This window comes from Lissotriton helveticus, chromosome 5_1 (assembly GCF_964261635.1).
Source record: "Lissotriton helveticus chromosome 5_1, aLisHel1.1, whole genome shotgun sequence".
Classification (NCBI taxonomy): domain Eukaryota; kingdom Metazoa; phylum Chordata; class Amphibia; order Caudata; family Salamandridae; genus Lissotriton; species Lissotriton helveticus.
The window spans coordinates 793778944-793801045 of record NC_136065.1 but is presented as its reverse complement, the minus strand read 5'-3'; the positions used below and the strand labels follow the sequence as shown (position 1 = coordinate 793801045).

The 22102-nt window shown below is 44.7% G+C and overlaps 1 protein-coding gene across 1 annotated transcript in view; it reads right to left on the bottom strand.

The window, feature by feature from the left end:
* Positions 1-22102, bottom strand: part of LOC144754919 (microsomal triglyceride transfer protein-like) — a 529349-nt gene that overhangs the window by 91332 nt on the left and 415915 nt on the right. The window contains exons 13-15 of the mRNA XM_078643270.1: positions 17920-18131; positions 15442-15539; positions 7854-7975 (exon numbers count right to left, since the gene is read on the bottom strand). Coding sequence (XP_078499396.1) covers positions 7854-7975; positions 15442-15539; positions 17920-18131 — 432 coding nt within the window. The remainder of the gene's footprint in view (positions 1-7853; positions 7976-15441; positions 15540-17919; positions 18132-22102) is intronic.

Genomic DNA, 22102 nt, shown 5'->3' with positions numbered 1-22102 from the left:
GTGCGACAATGTCTGTTGGCGCCCCCAATGACCACCTCTACCATGGATTCCCTCACTACCACTCCTTAACAGTGCCCCTCAAGTCTCCATAAACAATGTCTCTCTCATTCATTTAGTTTTGTAGCACAACTCATACCAGTGTAAGGCATCAAAGCACTTTACATCACACATACATTGCACAGAGACAATCATATGTGTAAATCCGTGTATTGGAAAGGTTACATCAGGCAGGTCTACAAGGTATAGTGTAGGAGTAACATGTCATCGATACTGGTAGGGAGTTTAGTTTAAGAGTCCTTATTCTGGAAAAGCGCAAATTCTGAATTTAAAATGTAACACCATTGTTAGGAGTTCTCTTTAATAATAAGAATTGTTTTCTATCCAAAGGAACCCTTTTGGCAAGATTAGGATAATGAAAGACTTGGTAAAAAACATATAGCTCTAACCTATATTTTGCAGTTTACATGCAGCTCTTTGATGACAGTTATTAGCTCGATGTTTTATATTAGGATTTTTGCTTACAAACGACACGTGACAAAAGGAGCTCTCTTACAGAAGCAGTAACCCACTTACCTATTTACATTATGTGCACTTTGTTATCTTCATGGTACATGTTCTTAGCAGCAGGCATTTTAACCCGCTGCTCTACTTTTGGATGAGTCAAAACTTCCACTAGACAAACCTCCATCTCTTTCTAGGAAGACGATTAATCACCGGAGTTATCTTGACATTTTAATTGATGCCTGAAATTTGCTGGAGGCCCGGAACGCAGCAGCAGGTGCTTTTTAAATATAATACACTTGCAAAAAGGTCACCCCCACCCTGAGTCAGCGCCAGGTGGGGTGGCACCGATCGCACTGCCGTAGAGCCGGCACTGGTTGTGCATGTTGGTTTGAGAGACAAGGCTTGGCGTTTAGAGATCCCACCAGGTGGTATACTACCAGGAAAATCCTCTGGTGTTCTAGTCACTTCAATAAGTGCAGTGCCTCCTAACTTAGGAGGCACTACACTTACCTCTATCCTGCTTGCTGCAGTACTACAAGGTGGTAGTGTTGTCCATGGGCACCTGTACAAGCCTCCCTCCCTTTGATTGATTGCAGGAAGGCCTTCAATGCCAAGTAGATGGCCTTCAACTCTAGGAGACTGATGTGGAGCTGAGACTCCACCAGAGACCAGATGCCTATGATCTTCACTTCTCCCAGATGGCCTCACCAACATAGTAACAAGGCATCGGTCACCACTGTTCGCTCTGGGTGGGGTAAGAAGAGGGGTCTGCCACTAATACAATCTCAGTCCAGTAGCCACTACTGAAGGTCATGTGCAGTCTCCTCCGAAATCTAGATGTGGTCAGAGAGATCCTTCTGGTGATGTGCCCAGTGGTACCTCAGAACCCACTGAAAAACCTGCATATGCCACCTAGCTTGCTTGACCAGCATGATGCAGGAGGCCATCAGTCCTAACGGCCTCAGAGGTATGCTCATTCAGATCCAGGGCAGAGGCTAAAATATCCGAATCAAAGCACAAATTTACTGGACTCTCTGCTCCAGGGGGAAGCCACAAAAGTACACCTTCTTCAGAGCAGTTCCAATGAAAGGAAGCATCTACAAAGGAGTCAGACTTCGACATGATGAAAGTAAAACCCAAAGATGTTAAAAGATCTCCCGAGGTCTGGTAGTGGGTGACGACTACATCGGATGAGTCAACTTTCAACAATCGGTTGTTAAGGTAGGTGAAGACTGAAAACTGTGACCGCCAACGATGTGCTGAAACCACCACAATCTCTTTGGTGAACACCCAGGAGTACTAGTGAGGCAAAAGAGGAGACAGTGAACTGAAAGTGCTCCTGTCCCAATGTGAACCCATGATAGCAACTGCCTGAAGGAAGAGGATGAAGAAATAAGAATCCAGAATGTACAACTCTAACATCCAGTGTCCAGTGTCAAGAGTAGACAAGACTAGGGCTAGAGTGAGCATCTTGAATTTGTCCTTCTTCAGGAAGGAGTTGAGGGGGAGAAGATCTAAAATAGAACAAAGGCTTCTGTCCTTCTGCAGCACAAGGACATAACAGGAGTGCCACCCAGTTCCTTCTTCCGAGGCAAGAACCTTCTCTATGGTCCCTTTGGACAGTAGGGCCTGCATTTCCTGCTCCAAGAAATCCAGATGGTCATCTGTCAGCTGCTGTGAAGGTGGTGAGAGGTGTTGTGAGGTGAAAAGAAAGGAAAGTGCATAACCCCACTGGGCAACTAGCAGGATCCACTTGTCTGAACAGACTGTTTGCTACCCTGGAAGAAAATGCAGCCCCCAGCCTCCAACAGGGTGGATGTCCAACTGGAATGGCACACTAAAGATGTTTTGTGGCTGTTGCAGCTGGGGTGGCAGGGGATTGAGTTGATTGATGCCCATTCATTTTGTCTGTGGGTACCCCAACCTTTGACCCCGAAAAGGCTGTTGAGTCAGCTGGGTTTGTTTGCATAGACTTGTGGTACTGAAAACCCCTACCATTTCCACAGAGGGAGTGAAACTGCTTGCAAAACTGACGCATTGGCGCAGACAGGCCAAAGGAGTGCACTGTGTACATGATATCTTTAAAATGTTCAAGGGCCGAGTCTGCCTTCTCACCAAAGACATGAGAGCCATTGAAGGACATGTCCATTAGGGAAGATTTGACATCCCCAGAAAAGCAGGAAGACCTCATCCAGGAATGCCCCCCTAAGTGTCGCGCTGGTATCAACTCCCCAACCAAGGCAATCAGTAGCATCCAACCCACAGTGCATATTGAATTTTGCTGCATTACAGCCACCCCAAATGGGTTGTGTACGTGTAGGACTCTGTAAGAATATTGGTTATGACCTCCATAGTAGGCAATTTAAGGTGAAGAACTACAGCCACTCTTCGCTTGACCAGATCTGGTCCCTGAACTGTCCCGTGGAATCTCTTTCTATTTCGCCTTGCACATGGTCTGATCACCATTTGATTTCTTTTTCTTTGCCCATTCACCCCCCAGCCAAGCCCCCTCGCCCCAAGAACATCTGGGTCCGAGCTTGGGGCCGAGCTAATCTGGATGAATTTTCCTCCCTTCTTACCACCTCCCTCCCTTCCCTGCAGGGCCTTTCCACCCTCTCCCAGGTCGAGGCTATAGATCAGTGGCTCTCCGCTGGTAGTGACTCTGCTGCCCCGCTCAAATGCATTACCTCCAAGCGCGACAAGGATGCCAATCGGTGGTTCAATGTAGAGCTTAAGGCCACCAAACTTACAGTACGCCGCGCGGAGCGGGCTTGGAGGAGAAGTTATTGCCCCACTTTACGACTGGAGTATACCAACATCCTTACCCAGTATAAAAAAGACATATTGGAGGCCAAAACCACCTACTTCTCCTCTAAAATCCTTGCTGCAGCAAACCAGTCTAAGGAGATATTTACGATTGTTCACAATCTGGCGCTTTCAGACAGAACAACCCTTAAGCCCGCCCCGTCCGAATAATTCTGCCAATCCCTCAATAACTATTTTATTCACAAAATCATCACCATTAAAGCCAACATCCCACCCCCTTCTCCCTCCTTTGTTGATCCCCAACGTCCCCCTCCCAAGGGAAAACTCACCACTTTTCCTCCTATATCTAGGGAAGCTTTTACTTCCCTAGTACCCTTGATCAAATCTGGCTCTCCACTTGACCCCTGTCCTGCTCATATCCTTCGTCATATTTTTGTTCCCTTGATCAGATCCCCCCATTCATCTCCTTAACAGCTCCCTGGCCCAAGGGGTAGTACCCAACCCCTTGAAGTCAGCGGTCATTGTGCCAATTCTTAAAAAACCTGGGGCCGACCCCTCGGTCCCTGCCAATTTCCGCCCCAACTCCCTTCTGCCATTTTTGGCAAAGGTGCTCGAGCGCCATGTCACCTGCGCTCTGAGCTCCTTTGTGGAGACGCATGGAGCTCTCGCTCCCCGCCAGGCCGGCTTCCGCCCCGCACACTCTACGGAGTCCGTTGTTATCTCGGTCTTGGACAACCTCAGGGAGGGTATGGATACTAACCAGCGCCAGGCCCTTGTGCTCCTCGATCTCTCAGCCGCCTTCGACACGGTGGATCATACCATCTTACTTTCCCGTGTCGAGGCGGCGGGGATCGGGGGCACTGCTCTGGTCTGGTTATCCTCCTTCCTGAGTGACCGCACCCAGGCCGTTCGCCTTGGTGACTTCACAGCGGACCTCCGGAAAGTTCCGTGCGGGGTTCCCCAGGGTTCCTCCCTTTCCCCCCTCCTGTTTAATCTTTATGTTGCCCCTCTTATTTTTTCTCTTCAACAAATGGAGGTCGCCGTGTTTAATTATGCGGACGACCTCCAGCTTGTTTTCAATCTGTCCTCTTCCCCCTCTTCTGTTCTTAACTTCCAAACTATTATGTTTCATATCCGGGACTGGATGAACCACAATCATTTGAAACTCAACCCCGATAAGACCGAGCTGGTGTTGACGGGTGGTTCATCCAGCCCCTGGTCCTCTCTTTTCTGGCCCCCTGCACTGGGCCCCTCTCCTGTACCCACTACCTCTGTTAAAACTCTTGGCATAAAGCTCAATTCTCAACTCACCCTTCACTCCCAGGTTAGTTCCGTGGTATCTTCTTCTTTTCTTTCACTGCGCACTATTCGCAGGGTGTCCCGTTTTTTTACTTTTTCTGCTCTCAAACTTATCATCTTGGCCATGGTGGTGTCCCGCCTGGATTATGGCAACGCCCTATATGCAGGTATTCCTGCATATAGTCTACGGCGTTTGCAGCAGATACAAAACCAGGCGGCTCGCCTGGTCTTCAATCTTCCGAAATTTCACCATTCCTCCCCCCTTTTGAAATCTCTACACTGGCTCCCTGTGCGAGCTCGGGTTCAATTCAAGCTCGCCTCCATCACCTTCTTGGCTCGATTGGGCTTGGCACCCGCATTTATCTCCTCTGAGATTACTCCCTATGTTCCCACCAGGGAGCTACGCTCTTCCTCTCAGTCCCTCCTCACCATCCCTCGTTATCGGAGAAAGAAGTGGGGAGGCTCGAAATTTGCCACCCTTGCCCCGATTTTTTGGAATTCCCTCCCTCTTGAACTCCGCTCCCTCACTGTGTACTCACAATTTCGTAAACACCTCAAGGCTCACCTGTTCACTAAGGCCTTTGATTAAACTATCATTAGCTCCCCTGTTTTCCAGCCCCGGATCTTATCAGTTTAGCGCCAAGAAACCGCTGGTGTATGTGCGCTGTATAAGTAATTTTAAACTCAAACTCAAACGCATCAAGACTGCAAAAGGGGTGCTTTCTTCCATAGGCAGCCCTGGAAGAGAGACTAAACCAGAGTCTGCAGAAGTATCCAGTTCACTCGCATCTTGTAGCTCATCATACCAGTTGTCCTCAGTGTATGGTTGAGCAGATTCCTTCCTATCATCATAATAGTGATTATCTGTGTATGTGCCAAAAAGATTGTGGAGTATCTGTGCCCTTCCTTGAGGCAAGTGCAAGGTGTCAGAGTCTGATGGGTTGCCTGAAGATTGGCCAAGTGGGATCACAGCACAGCCTTGGTCAAAATGGAAGCATAGTCAGGTCGGAGACAAAGAGCTTTAGCGTTTTACACTTTGACTTCCAGTGTCAATGCTCTGGAGAAGTGGTGTGAGAGGAACCACTAGTCGAGTTCTCGCAGGAGGTTCCTATGGTTCATAAGAGCCTTGAGGCACATCAGAGGGAGCCAGCAGCCTGCCGAAAAAACGAAGCATAGTTTTGTTGAACTCATGGATATACTGCAGTGCCTTCGAGGGTGCTGGAAACTCTGGGTACCCCAGGTTGAGAGTCGGAAATGACCCAGAGCAAGATCGAGTTTGGGAGCAAGACTTAGCCAGAAGCAAGTTTACCCCTTCACGCCTTCTCGGGGTTTCAAGAGTGGCAGGAAGGGGAAGAGTACAGCTTTTTTTTTACTTACCCAAAGACTTCTACCATGATGAAAGGAGAGACTTTGGCAGTGGAAACGTGACCTTTCATTCAACTTCAACCAGTCCCGGCGTTGAGTCTTCCCTTGCTTGGCGACGTAGAGCTTTGCTCATGGTCGTGGGTGGTCTTCATTCATCATGGGAGAAATGGTGGAGGTCTTGGAGTCGTAGTCTGACCATTAGCACTAAAGATAAATCTGGTGGGGATAAGTCCAGACATTTGCTTGCCATAGTTACTGCTAGGTATGAAACCTGCAGTTTAAGAGGGTGAGATTTTCTCTGTGCAAACGCAGACTCCTGGGGAATATTCAAAAGGTTAGAATTATGCCTCAGAATATCCCTTATTCAACATAAATACTCTTCGCTAGACCTCTAAAGAGCTCACACTGCCTCTCCTTGGGCATTCACACTTAGAGATAGTTGGGGAAGGAATCGTGTCACATTTTACAATCAGGAGGGATTCGTCCCCTGTTTTACAGCTACAAGCAGTGAACAGGGTATTCTTAGTATGAGGTTTTTAATGTACATTTTTTTGGGTGGGTCCTTAATTTTACCTGTGTAAATAAATGCCCAAATTAATTAGTATCATGGAGTCTGATGATACAGTCTTGTGTCTTCACTCTTGCCTGATTAATCCAGGGATCTGGAAAAAAAGATCTGAAAGTAGTCCTATAATGTAAATGCTTAAATATTTAATTAAATCAAAGGTGTGCAATTATTTGTAACATTCAGATATGGTGCTTAAAACTCCAGAGGCCTGACACCAGCACAATGTCTTACTTGAAGGCTTGGATGGTCCGTCAAGTGAGTGCTAAACAAAAACGCAATGTCTTGAGAGCCCCCAAGACGAGCAATATAAAAAGAGGAAGCCTTGAAAAAAGCTGCATGGGAAGGCAGAATAACTACATTTTTTTATTGGTTCTAGAGATCTAAAATGTATTAGATGTCGCTATGTTCAGGCGGATTTTCCACATATGTTATGGACTTGTCCAACGATTCAGAAATACTGGACGGCGGTCCTAGAGGACCGGAACAGAATAACAGGGTGGACGATTGCCTTGGATATGCGCACTTGTCTCCTCGGTTTAATTCCCCGTGACCCTAAACGCAAGACGAGCAGGCGGTTCCTGTTTTTGGGGCTTATAAGAGCCAGGCTGACGCATAGCGATTCACTGGTTAACTCAGCGAGGGCCGCTGCTGGCAAACTGGAAAACAAACTTGAGAGAGTGGGCACTGGCAGAGGAAGGGCATATGCATAGCACTAGAAGAGATGACACACTACCTGAGGTGCTGCTGGCGTGGGGGATGATGATCCAGGAGATAGAGGGACATGCCCCAAATTCCACACAGGCATCACTAGATGTGGAACTTTCCACTAGGGTGGTGACCCACAGTCAGGAGGGGAGGCATGAGGAGAACCAAGGCTGATCTTAAGATAAATGGACCTCGATTTGGTTAGACCGGGTAAGGGTAAGGGTGGGGTGGGGGTTTTTGAAGGGTTTTGGGGATTGCCTAGTTAAAGTTTGGAAAAAATGTCGGAATGGAAAGCGTCTTCAAGGGAAAGTATATATTAAAATTCCTGCGTTTATTATTGGAATGTTCATTGTGTCAACTGTTGTCTACGAGATATGTAATCGTATATGAACATGGACTATACCTTTGAAAAAAGTAATAAAGAAATTTATAAAAAATAAAAAAATAAAAAAATTTATCTCTGCGGGAAATACTAATTAGATTGTTTGTTAACTCGTTGACAGCATTGTTGCAATGAGCTTCCAATAGTCTCACATTTACCATATTCACTCTCTTGAAACACTCAAAAAATTGTGAACACTATCACTCCCGTTCTATTTACTTACATTGAAGACAATTCCCACCAGAAAAAAGACAAGAAACAGACCTGTGCAGCTCGGAGGGGGTTGTCGTGGGTGAGAATCGAGAAGTCGGAGAGGCTGCGCCTCAGGAGCCCGCTCTCGGTGTAGAGCAGCTCTAGACTGTAGGTGCTCACCATGTCATCTGAGGCTGAAAGAAAATGGCAAAGAAGAGTACAATCAAAGCCTGGCATACACAGCAATCTTTCAACCAGGTAGTACATCTACATTATTTGTCCGCGTTACATGCTAATTGACCATTTTAATAACCATTTGTATGCACTATTAAATTTTACTGCTTCGAGTGGTGGAAGCATACTTTGGAAGATGGCTTCAGATTTCAAATAGATAGAGTTACCTACCAGACTTTGCTGTTCCTGAGAACAAAATGCCTAGTGCACTGCAAGGAAAGCACTCCATAAAAGGGGACCGACACACTCAATACTGAGTCAGACAGCATCATAACGGTTAAGAGGAAATATTCCTTTAGGGTGACCCAAAAGAGAATGCCAGTTTCAACAAGAAAAGAACCAATAGAATCAATAGGTAAGCGGGCTGACCCAATACCCCTCTTGGTATATTTGTCTGTTAATGACTTCAAACAAGTATTGGCAAAGCAAATAGGTCTGGGTTTTATCTGCTTAAATATTCAAAGACAGAGGTGCAGAAATGTACGTTTGGGCATGCCTTTGAAGGCATGTGCTAGCACATGAAAGGTAGAGAAGGTGCAGGGTAAAAGTAAATTGTTATATGTTCTTGGAGAATACATGGTTTCTCCATTATAAATACTACTGGATCTGTTACTATAGTGTCTCATACGTTTCTTCTTCCAATAGAGGCACTGAGGTATTGTTGCTGTTCACAACATCACTTTCCAAGGAAACCATCTCTTCCACCTTTATCCTCCCGGAGGAACCCTGCTCCATCACATCCCCTCCATTCACATACTGGTTTTTATTTGTTCCATTAATTTCACTAAAATATTTGATGTCGACCACACAATCCTTTTCTGACCACCTGCTAATCACTGTGTTCTTAAGCAATGCATTTATTTTTCCTGTAGTCACTTTCTTTGGCAAATGTCAAGCCATGCCTAGTTTTCGGTTCCCATCTCTCCATATAAAATTTTAAGCACAATTTTTGTTTAACCTATATTTAGTTGTTAAAAACACAGGAAACATGGAAAAACAAGGTGCAGCTAGGTAATTTTGAAAAACAAAACAAACTCAAACAACAGCGATACATATATTTTACCTGCAACCATTGATTCTCATTTTTCTTGGCATGTCTAACTGATTTCTGTTCCTTTATCTCCAAACAGCATTGGGTGAAATGCTAATTTTAAATCAATAAGTAACTGATGTCAGACACATATGTGTTAACTGGCTCTGTAACCCATAGGAATCTCTGTACTTTTTTGGCACCAGGAAAAAGTGGGAGTAACAACCACAACCCACTTCCGATGCAGGCACCTTCTCGATAGACCCTTTGGCCAAAAGGACTAGCACTTCCTGCAGTCGGAAGGAATGATGGTACTCCGTCAGTCATTCAAGGGATGGTGGAAAGTGCTGCTGAGTAGCCAGGAAGTGTAGGGCATACACCTCCGATTCAGTTTACAGGACCCAGCTGCCTGATTTTACGGCTTGTCATTTCGGTAAAACTATTTTTATCCTGCCTTCAACTAGGTAACTGTGCTCCACTAAGGGCACACTAAAGGGGTTTGGCAGATGGGTTTGTGATAGGTGGTAGACTGACCGGCGTGCTCTCCCTGACTGTGGGATCAGTTGGTGCCATGGCCTCAACCACAAAAGGACAGAGAACCCTGCTGAGGCCGAAGTAATTGTCTATATGGAATGCCCTTGCCAGAGCCATGGAAAAGTCGAAAAGGCTGGTGCATTTGGCATACCGGGGAAGGCAAGCCCAAGGTTCGTTCTCTGACCCTGTTTCCTTTGAAACCCTCCACAGCAGAGTTTGCTTTGTTCCCAAAAAGGCGACTCCTGTCAAAAAGCATGTCTATAAGGAATGACTGAACATCGCTGGTGAAACCCATAGAATGCAACCAGGTGTGCCGACGAAAACCGACACTAGTGCAAATGCCTCGTCCAATGGAATCCGTGGTATCCATGCCACATTGGATAGTGATTTTCCCAGTATCATGGCCATTTTGAATGGTTTGGGTCAGTATGGGACAAAGGTCTTTGTGGATTTCTGACAGAACCTGATCCAAAGAGTTCCAGAGAGCATGAGAATAGCGCCCTAAAAAGCAGCTGAAATTGATTGAGAGCCAAACTTGTGGAAGAAAATGAAATTGTCTCAAAGGTCTCTGCCCTCTTAGAATTTATATCTGGAGGAGTAGTTCGAAAGGCATTTGGGTTTGTCCTGGTGGAGGAAGCTTGCACCGTCAAGCTTCTAGGGTAAAGGTGCAGACTCAGAAAAGGGGAGTCGCCAAAGGCAGGGCAATGGCACCTTGCAAAGTGGAGATTCACATGAGGACTAGAGCCAGGCTTGGCCCAGGGCCTAAAAGAATGTCAGTGAATGTCTCATTGGAAGGCAACAGGGGCTCAGTATTGGTCTGCCCTTGTTGGAGAAATTCAGTTAGCACATTAGTTTTCACCTCCAGGATGGATAGCTGGTGATCGAGAACCTTGGTCACCCTCGCATTATCATTGCAAAGGAGGTACTTTCTTAGCAGCAAGGCATGGAGGTGAGAGTAGGCCAGTATTTGAAGAGTTGTCCTGGTGTCCTGGAGGTGATCATACTAGCTTGTCAGAGTCTGTTCCGAATAAGGAATGCAGTGTCTGAGATCTTTCCCACAGAACTGGGATGCTGGGAGGCTCAGGTGAAGTAGGCAAGAGCTGCAGCTCAATGAACTCCAAGAACAGCCTCGTTCGAGGTCAGGATGGCACCAACTAAGAGTTGAAGAGCACAATGGGTAGTGCCTCATCCTTGGGCGCCAATGGAATCGGGGTTGATGTTCCAGGAGCCAACGTCGAACGTGGAGGCAGAATCTGCAAAGTTGCCGGTAGGGGCCCAGTGGGGGATCACAGGGTCCAACTGGCACTGAGGCCGAACTTGTCAGTGGAATGCCAGATGGGGAACTTCTCAGCTCTGTCGGGCCTGTAGGCACACCAGAGGGCACCAGAATGGATTTGAAGAGTACGGGCTCACGGAGCTCCTGCATCTGCTTCCGTGCCGCAGACAGCCCCTGAAAATAGGGTTGTGCTGGGACAAATTGCAGGATTGATCCAACACCGACTGACTTCAGGAGCGAGATCAAGAGAATTGATGATGCCATCGCACCTTCTCAGGAGAGCGAGAGTGGCAGGAAGGGGTTGAGACCTGCTTGGATTTCTATGCTATTTCTCCAAATTCTAAACCAGGAATGGAGTTACCATCGACCTTTAGACTGGACAGGGCTCGACATGGAGCCTTCTGATGACTGCGACAGAGTTTCACCTCGCTGTCCTGAATGGCCAGTGGATTCATGAATGCAGAATCACTGCAGGCCCCAGAGTCATGAACCAAACGCAAGCAAACCTCATAGGGATCTGTCACAAAGCTTTGCTTGAGACAGTCCCTACAAGGTTTAAACCCTGTTGTCTTTGTAAGTGACATTTTGTTTTACACACACAGGTTTTATTCAGAATTTTTTAGATAAATCAGTTTCATAGAAACAATAGGAAGCTCTGGATCTGCGTCTGATGGTGCGGAATGAAAGAAACTGACAGTGCGCTGGAGTGGTACTATATTGGCTTTGCATGTCATTTCCAGAGAGGAACATAGTCATTGCAGGAGCCATCTACCGGTGTGCAGCGATATTGTTCAAATGTTTCCCATCAAGTCTGGCGCCTGGGTATATATTCAATTGGTGAGGAATCTGCAATAAGAACTCTCCATCAGAAAGAGGAACTATAAACGGAGGATATTTAAAACTAATAACTGGCTAACCAGCCCTGAAAGCAAAGTGCACTAATATTCAGGTGGATGTACAAGCGTTATGCGGGGGCCAAGAAATAAAAAGGAGTCCCAAGACGCCAAATCCCCATGCATTTTCCATAGACTTCTTTAGGCAGGGCTACAGCAAAAACTGCTTAACGGAATCACACCAAATTTGTCAGGAAGCTAGATCTTGATCCGCAGAGTTTGCTTTTTGTGGTGTGGTATAAATCTGTTCAGTAGTTTTTGATAAATTAAGGTTAAAAAAATGTGTAATTCTGGACGGTTGGGTTCGAGGGACATTTGCGCGTCCCTGAACTCAGTTTTAAAAAATAGAGCATTGTTATTGGCCCAGGGAGCTTTTTTCCCTTGGCCCGTCTCACTCCTGCAGGAGCAAGTGCTCTGATTGGCGGCCAGCAACATGAGAGAAATGATGCAGGTAGCCATTGCAGGACTCGGGGACTTATACTCCTGTCCTGAACTTGTATAAAAAAAATTATATAAGTGGGCAGGGTAGAGATACTATGCCCCCTTGAGCCCCATGGGCTGAACCCAGAGGGTCCTCCCGGGGGGCCCCCAAAAATTGGCAGTTTTTGCTGCAATACTGCTGGACTACCGACAGAAATCGTGGCACAAAAAAATGGCGGCCCAGGACGTATTGGCTAATTAATGGGAGGGGGCAGCTGACCCCCCCCCCCCCCTCCCCGAGCCATTTTTTGCCCAGGCCCAATTTAATGAATTTGGGGAGGAGGGCACATGATCCCCCTCCTCGAGCCCTATTCGGCCCTGGGAAACCCATCCCCTGGAGCCCAAAATATTGATTAAGGGGAAGGGGGGCCCCCCTGTGTCTTTAAAAGGTCATGCGGACCCCCTTCCCCTAGTTTATACAAAAAGGGAGGGGGGCCATGTGCCACCCCAAGCCGTATTGAGCCCTGGGGACCACATCCACCGGGGTCAAATGTATTAATATGTGTAGGGGGCACGCGGCCGCTCCCTGAGCCTTTAATGTTCCTGGGTCCTCCATCTCCTGGGCCAGCTCATTTGCTCTGTCCCAGGGAGCCCATCTCCAGGACATAGCAACTTCCCTGCTTGTACTGGCATGGGCAGGGAAGCTTGTGTTTGATCCCACCTGGTGAGAGCATTTTTAAAACTCCCCCCAAACACGAGTAAACACAAAGTCTGCCCCCAGTGGAGGGGAGTTTGAAAAATGCTCTCGCCTGCGGGGAGCAGACTTGAAATCTGCTTCCCTGCCCGCTCTCATGTTTCTGATTCTAAAAAAGAAACATGAGTATCACATTTCCAAATCACCCTGTGAACTAGTGACTGAGCATCAGTGACCTGAAATGTGTGTAAAACCAAATCAAAATAGCAACCAAATGAGTACAATTTGGTAGTGTTTCGCTGCATTGCTTCAGGCCGCTTGTTAGGTGGTACCCAGTCCTGCAGAGCATTAAAAATCTTGGGTTGTATCACTCCTCTTCCTGCTTTAATAATATTCTGTTGCATAAACTGATCTTATGATGGTAAAGACGTCTCAGTAATTACAAGGTATAGAATACATTATATCTGAATACATTTATTGAGTTTTATTGATCAATAGTTTTAAGTTTTATACAAAACCGTATGTATCTCATGAAAAAAGTGTTTGTGTCAGTTTTTAAATTCACCACTGCATGATGTTATCTTTATTGTCTGCGTCCTCATTGAAAGCTAAGGGCAGCAACATTATGTAGGCAGTCTTGATTGCCATTGGCTGGGAACAAATATTAAACACAGATTTGAGGGCAATACTGGCTGCTCAGTACTGCTCGGTAGTACAGTGAAAAACCCTAGACACACCCGTTTCTTCCTACAGATTGTCTGATAAAAGACTCCTTGTAAATGAATGCTAACCATTAATGGAAGACAAGCACTACATTGTAAACTGTGATGAATGTACAGAGATACAGTCTCTGTCCCAGCACATTTCAATCCTGTAGTGAATAAGCTTTAAAATGCCCCACTGGTTCACGGCTGTTTTACTCTAGGAATTCACACAGTTCCTGGTTATCATGCCGGAAAGGTTAAACACATTTTCATTTCGAAAGCTGTGTGTAACAGCGTGCCATTTTTGCTATAGCTTTTCTCTCTCACTGACCTCTAGCAGTGCTATTAAGAATTCTTCATCATAAAGGAAATATGAAAAGTATGTGAAGTTTTTCAAACTGCACGTTAGGCAGCTCAAAGTGGAGTAGTATATATTCATAACATCAAATATAGACAATGCTTTTAAGGCAAAATATATTTTCCCCTGTTGGCCTCTTTTGTTTACTGTCCTTACATTGCCACCATCTAGCATTAGATGGCAACAGCAGTAATTGCCACGTGTTGAGGGGTACACTGCTGCCTGGCACAGAAGTAGGCGAACAAAACTAACAGCTATGATCTGCTTCACAGCATCGCCAGCTGCTCTGCCCAGAAATCCAAAGGACACACAAAGCGCCAGAGGCACTCTGGCACCATGCTCCAGCCCACATCTTCACATTAGCCTGTTCGGTGAATCAATGCCATTTCAAAGCAAAGAGCTCTTATCCAGACACACATCATGGCCATTTTTTGACAAGACGCTAAATTTGTTGTTTTAAGAGAACTTTGAGGCCATCTAGTGGTTTTTTTTTTGATCGAGTGGCTTTTTAACTGATAGTCGGTTGAAACCGAAAACCAGACCCTTGTCATAAGCAATCTGATATACTACAGTAAAGTAAAAAAATACATATAAAAAACTGTTGTCGCAACAATATTAAATCGCTATTAATAGAAACCATTACGTTTTATCATGCTGCTATCCTCTGATCCCATTGTTTTTCCTAAGGATCACCAGCACTAAAACCTTATATGTTAATCTGCGATATTCCATGTAACAAAATACCTGCCTACCGGCTTTAGCATAGCCTATGAAAAACAGATCACAACTATGGAATTTGGCCTAACTTTTCCCTGTGAACCGATAAGGCTTCTACCCTTTAACATTGGCATGACATTATATACAACACAGGCCTATTGAAGTATGCATAAGATGGTAACACCCAGGCAAACATTTATAAAATTACAAATATGGACAAAATTGCAGCTGGCAAAATAATAAACAACCACTCACAAAAGCCCCTAAACAAGCCTTATCACAATGAAATGTTACTATTTTACTACCAGACCTTGTCAGAGTGGATGATCAAACACCAAAACCCTTGCCTACTATGGTAACTGCCAGATTATTTGTAACAAAAATACCTTTCTACGGACTTTAACATATTGTTATAAGTACTTGCTTTGTCATAATGTTTCATAATAAACAGATCAAACCTATGAAATTTGACGTGTCTTTCCCTATGGGCCACTGAAGCCTTAACCTTTACCATTGGCTGTGCAACTCCATGTCTGCCTATATTTTATTTAGGAAACAGCCTATAAACACAAACGTCAGCTAACATGTCTGTTAGTCACTGATGTTTAATCACCTTTCCTATAGAAATTGAGACTTAGAAGTGTAGCCAGGTTTTAATAGATTTTCAAGCACTTAACTAGAATGCATAGTTCTCTGAAACTTAAAAAAAAATGTAGAATGATGGAAAAAAACAAATTCCAAAACTTTACTCGGTTATTTTTATGACAACATGAAACCTAACAGAGTTATAAGAACTTTACCTGCCATAAGTCCCGAAAACACAGAAGACCCACCAAGCCTTGAGAGTCGGTAATAGTTATTTAATTGGGAGTCTTTCAATGCTTGCTGGAAAACGTTTCTAAAAAAAACAGAATAGCAACATTAAATTGAGGCATAAACCAGATATTTGTGGCACTAACATTAGCCACAAAAACATATATTTATGTTCTCCCAAAGCAATCTGCACTCATCCATCATCCACTTCGGCTATTACTTTAGTTAACTCATCTGTTTTTTTCCGGTTGGGCCTAGGGATAGTGTTAGTTGGTTTTCCATCCTCATTTAATCAAAATATTTAATACATTCGAAAAATGTGGGGCAGTGTGGGGCAGTGGGTCAGCCGATTTCAGCCATTGGATCTCTTGCACTGTAACAGCATTTGCCCAATCACATGTGCACGCACATCCATCTACAGGGAAGGGTCATTGCTGGTCGGTAAATACTTTACTTTGCCAATAAGTTTCTTCTGTCTATTCTTTAAGCTTTTGTTATGTCTTTTTAACCATCTTTGAGTGTTTAAGATATGCCTTCAGTTTACCGTAATTTACAGCCACCACTACCTGTTGTTTGCTCTTTTAAGAATCATATTTTCTTGTGATGGTTATTAAAACTGAAAATGTTTTCTATACCTGTTCTAGTTTTTCCTGCCTATTAGGAAGCACTCATGCTGTTGTATATGTGTAATATGCCATTTCCTTTTTAATTCTAACTTTATATTGGAAACATATGGCCTCCATACATGTTTTCCTTTTCTGTTGGGGCATATGTATGCAATAATATAATTTAAAATATTAATCATCGCACAAGATGCCAAGGATAGACCCATTGGCTTTGCCAGTGTTTTTTTGTATTTAATAGCTAATCATGTTGCCATATACGTCTTTTAAAATAAGTGTTTTATAAACATGGTGGGAACTGCCATTTTGCCCAAGTGAGGATATTGAACAAATTATAGGATACTGAAGGGGTGGACATACCAATTTAGCATTCAATCGATTAGCGTGGAAAAGATTCGTCCATTGAACCTAAGATTGTAGGCATGACAAAAAATGTATTTTCAATAGAAAGTGCAGTAGAACCCCAACTACAAAGTGTCAGTGATACCGACTCTAGTTATGGTTCAGATTCACTTTCCATTGAAAATGCATTTTGGTTTGCTAATAACATTTCCACTGTATGACAAATGTACATGAAGTTGACATGAACATAGAACTCCTCTAAGAGGGCATTCTTTTTTGTGTTGCAGTAGTTCTTGAGATGTTTGTAAAACGCGTCAGTGGTCCACCTGCAGCACAGCTATTTCAACTTTTCTACATTTATGCAGGGCTGTGATTTGCTTATTTGACTTGCAAACACTGCATCACCCATTACACTTGTTTGTACAGTGATGCCATCAATAATGTCATCTGTGATGTCATATCTGATTTCATGAGTGTGGTGACTGATAATACGATTTGAGCTGTCATCAGTGTTGCCAAGTATGATGTCATGCGCAATGCACGGCAGGCTTGCACCAAAGGTCGCACACCTATGTATTCCTGGCCAATCTGGATTTTAGTTTTGCAACTATAATTTTACTCTATGTTTATTTCGGGGAATTTCTAAGTTTCTTAAACACATAGTAATGTTTTATGAGCAGAAGTAACCATTGCCTACATGTAACAAAGATTTTTACATTTTGTTTGATATACTACATCCAATTTCCATGCCTTTACATTCCAGTATTCGAAACACTCTTTGCTGACAACCCATCCCACCGTTTGGCAAATCCCTAATGTGTGGCTGTTGGCCTTCGGTTGCAACCTTCAGCCAACACTCTGTGCAGCAAAGCCTGAGAGTGCAGGACCTTCAGAAGTTCACAGTAGGAGCTGGCTGCTCTAGCCAGGCCATGAGTCCAACACTTGATCAGCCAACCATCTTTTTTGTTGGGTTTGACATCAGGGGCAGTCTCTATGTCCATGCACAGAGGGGCTGGCCTGCACCCAGTCTCTACTGTGCCCAAAATTCTTCTACATAGCCACTGCTAGGGGTGCAGTCGCAGGGTATAGCTTGCTATAAGGTCTTTGTGCTCAAATCACTCTATCAAAGGTTGTGAACAGCATGTGTTGGCCTGCGCCCAACCTTCCCTGAAGCCAACCCTCAATGTGTGGGGTTGGGCTGCAGGACTGCTCCCAAACCATATGAGGCTAAAACCTCAACACGCATCCTAATGTCCACATGCAGCATGGGTTGGGTACAGGGCTTGCACCCAACCGTCCATGATTTTAGGAATCCCTTACTAAAGTGATGTCTCTTTTTGTATCAAATATGCTGTGGTTTATTTTGAAAAATGAACACCAAATAGTAGGGATCAGCAGTAAATGTGTGAAGGTCTTAAAATCGTATACAGTGCAGAGCACGGGGGAAATGAAAATGGCTCTGCTGTAGCCCACTGCTAAGGCAGAAAGGTATTTCTTCACCTTGATGGATGCTGAGAGCGCAGAATATTGTTGATCTTGGAGAGCAACAATTTGGAAGTCTCTATGTCCATTGACTCCAGAGCCAGGATAATGTTCCTAAAATCGAAGAGTGATGGGTCAGCAAGCAATAGGATCTCAGCAGCAGCCAGTCGAGCATTCTTCTCATAACTTTCTCTGTTCTGGTGGAAAATCCGCCGGAGTGTCTTTTTTACCTAGCTCAAAATGAATGAAATGGTTATATTTGACCTTCAGAAGACTGGTAGTGCATCACGTTTACCACATTTAATCTGTACATATCAGAATCAGAAGCAACATATGACTGTGCTGGCTATGTCATGAAAGGACAGTAATAATACTCAAGATCTGCTAGCATGCCATAACTTTCAGAAGACTGAAATTCCATATCTGAGGAAGCCGCTGTCGAGAAGGAGACTAATAAAGGACTCAGTTGTGGCTGCTACCAGGAAGCTGGCGTGGGGTGCGGGTGGGGGAAGGAGGGGAGGGGGTGCGATAAAAAAAAAGATAACTTACCTACTGGCAGCTGCCTCTCCTACATCCTCTTCCTGGGTTCTGAGCAGACTGGAAGTAGGAAGCACCCAGGCTCCCCTAAGCCAATCACAACATTGCAATGCAGCATTATGATTGGTCGGAGCGCCGTGGTTCGGCGCTCCGCCAGGGAATGGGTGCCTGGGCATGTTCTCCACCCAGGCTATAATGCCAGCCCAAGAAGTGCGGTCAAAAATTATTGCGCACTTACAGAGTGCCACCACCGCTCCCCCCTATGCTGCCCAGCCTGGCCCCGCCCCACTGACTCAACATAGAAAAATAAAATGATAATAACCTCGAGTTATTATAATTTTATTTTTCCTTTATGGCAGTGTTGAAAGCCAGGGGCACGACGCTCCTCCACCTTAGCAGAAGAGTCGCCACTGAAAGGACTGATTACAAATTGTGCACTAATCTTGTTTCAGGCACGAACAGGACTACACGTCTTAAACAAATTACACCAAGCATAGGTGTTTGCCCTGATAAATGGAAATGGCAAGAAGTGCACATTCCAGTATTGTTCAATTCGGAAGAAAAAACAAGCACAAGTACTGCATTACCACTTACTCTGAAGTCTGCAACTTTGAAGTTGATGCAAACTGCCACTTGCTAATTATCCCAAATGGCAATTAGCAAGTGTATAGTTTGCACCTGTGATTAGTCTATGGCTTGTGATAAGGGCACTGTTGAAATTGCCCTTTTTGCAGGGTTATCTCCAAACTTTTTGCTTCTTCCTCCTATTTTGTCTTGACCTGCTGTTGTTGGTTTTAAGACTCTGGGCACTTTACCACTGCTATTCAGTGCTAAAGTGCATATGCTCTCTGTGAAATTTGTATTATGGATCGGTGTTTCCATGATTTGAGTATTTGATTTACTGGTACACCCCTAGTAAAATGCACTGAGTGTGCCAGGGCCTGTAAATCAAATGCTACTAGTGGGCCTGCAGCACTAATTGTGCCAACCATATGAGCAGCCCTGAAAAGGTAACTCAGACTTGCCACTGCAGAGTCTGATGAACAGTTTGTAACTGTCATGTTGACCTGGCAAGTGCACCCACTTGCTAGGCCCATTTCTTCCCTTTTCGTACATATTAGTCACCCCTAAGGTAAGCCCAAGGTACCCCTGTGGGCAGGGTGCTGTATATGCTGAAGGTAGGACATGTACTGGTGTGTGTGACATGTCCTGGTAGTGAATTACAGTGCATTTTGTTTTTTACTATGGAAAGGCTATCTGTCCTATAGCGTAGCATTGGAGTTTATTTATAACATCTTATAAATATAACTTCCCATTGGGACCAGATGGGAAGATAAAGATTAGTATGCCTGAACTAAGAATGTTAAAATTCATCTTGGTGGGAGGGTGATTTTTACATTCTGTGTTTAAAAATACAACTTTTAGAAAGTAGGTTTTTTTCTTGCTTAGCCATCCTCTGTGCTAGGGTGTGTATTGACTGTCTGGCCTTGGAGTGAAAGGGGCTGGGGATACGCAGTGGCTTCAGAGAGTCTGGATGAGTCACACCTGCAGCCTCTTTTCATGAAGACTGATCCCCACACACTAACTTTGGGCACCCGGCACTGTATTGCACCACTGCACAAGGCTGCTGAAGGTGACCTGCTGGTGTTGCTTTGGACTTTGCCTCAAACTCACCTCAAGTCCAGGGATTGGTCTTGTAGGCTGTAATCTACCTGCAAGCCATACTTATTTTTCTTCCCATTGAATAACACTGCAGCAACTGAAAACTTCACTGTCAACTTTTGAAAACCAAAAGAATTTCTCTTGCAAAACATACTTACCTGATTGTATTAATCCTGGTGCCTAATATATATATATATACAATATTTCTATAAAGATAAATGTTATTTGTATAAATTGGTGTGGAACTGCTTATTGAGTCACGTGTTTCATTTATTGACCGTGTGTGTATTTTGCATCTTCCTCTTCTTCAGATTCCCTTAGATCCTCCACTAGGGTTGCCTTGGCACACTCCTCTCGGATAAGCCTAAGGCTGCTCAATTACACTACCCCCTAGAAGAGCACCTTGGGATTGCTAGAGCACACCCCGCTCCACTACTAAGGGAAGACCTGGAATCTTTGCACGATATACCTTGTTTTGGTATATCATATTGATGAAGCAAAGCTTCGCATTCGCGACGTGCTTTATTCATGAACCTCGCCCGTGTGTAATCCAGTAATAAGTTGTACGTCTTACTAACGTTTATTCTATGTTTAAACGAGGTTGCCCGACGCTTGCCTATGTGTTTTACTAAAATAATTAACTAGAGTATTTTAAAATGGCCGCTGCTTGGAAGTAAGTGTCTGCGCATGCGTCAGTCACACTCACGTGTCCTGATGTGTTTGCAGAGTTGGAGGGAAATAGATGCGCATGCGTAATGCATAGCTTTGTCAACAACGTGGTACTGCTCGTGCCACTGCTCTTGTGTCTGTTTATATGTAGCTAACATTTAGACTGCATAAGTATATTTTATAATGATAAGTTGAAAGTACAAACCCTGTGATGTGTTTCCATAATGTTATTTCTATGTATTAATTTGTTCTCGCTTACTTTTCATGTACCACGGGGAATGGGGGTCTGACTGAGCTGAATGCCATCTTGGAGGGCCTTTCTGCGCATGCTCCTCCAGCTGGGGAACTGACAGCCTTGACTGGTGGAACTTGGCCAGCTGGCAGGGATGGGCAAGATGCTCCTGAGAACTGACCTGAAAACCCAGGAAAATGGAGCCATGTGTCCCTACTCGGCAACAATGTAAATTGTCAATTGTATTTCCCTGCAGTTTCTCATGGGAACCCCAATCTTGCTAGGCGGTACCCAAAGATGCAAATTAGGCATCCAAATAGTGTGTTATGATTGGTGTGTTACCCAAGTCCTACCTTAAGACCAATCCAAATTGAGGGATTCTGACACTTTGCAACATTGGGGGGTGGTACACCGTCCCCAAACTGTATATCTACCCTGGGTTCACCTAGGGAAATTGTCCGACTTGTCTGGTTTAGCTGACCTGTCACTGACCCATCATACTCAATAGGTGACTGAAGATACAGAGCGCTGCGGAGCACTCTGTCTGAAATTTGACCATAGACTAAGGTTCTACTGAACCTTAAAGTGCTGGCGAAGCACTTTGCTGGGAGTTCGCTGATCCAATCGGGGTCTTGATCGATAGCTGCAGAGAGGGTGGAGCGCAGGCGTTGCTTCCAAACTGCGGGTGTGGTCCTGTCCTGAGCGGTCCTGTCCTGAGGGTTTGCTGTCCTGTCCTGAGGGTCCTGTCCTGATTCCTAATCTGAGGGTATCCTGTCCTGTCCGGGTGTCCATTCTGCACCTGCTGTCCTTTGAGGGGTATCCTTCCTTGAGGGTTTCCTGTCCTTAACTGACCCGTGGCCAGGGTTTGGTTTTCACACCAGTCTAGGTAAATATTGCTCTAAACTCTTTAAACTTGCACCTTTCTAATTTTCTGTCTTTGCTTCAATAAAGAGACATCTTGCACATGTTGATTTTTCCATGCTTTTGCCGCAACTATTGAAACGTAAAGTCATTGCATATTTTCATAACGTGTTCCCATGTTACCCTACCTTTTAGAAATCATATTTTGCATTGCAGTTTGTCATTTTCTGATATGGTCTA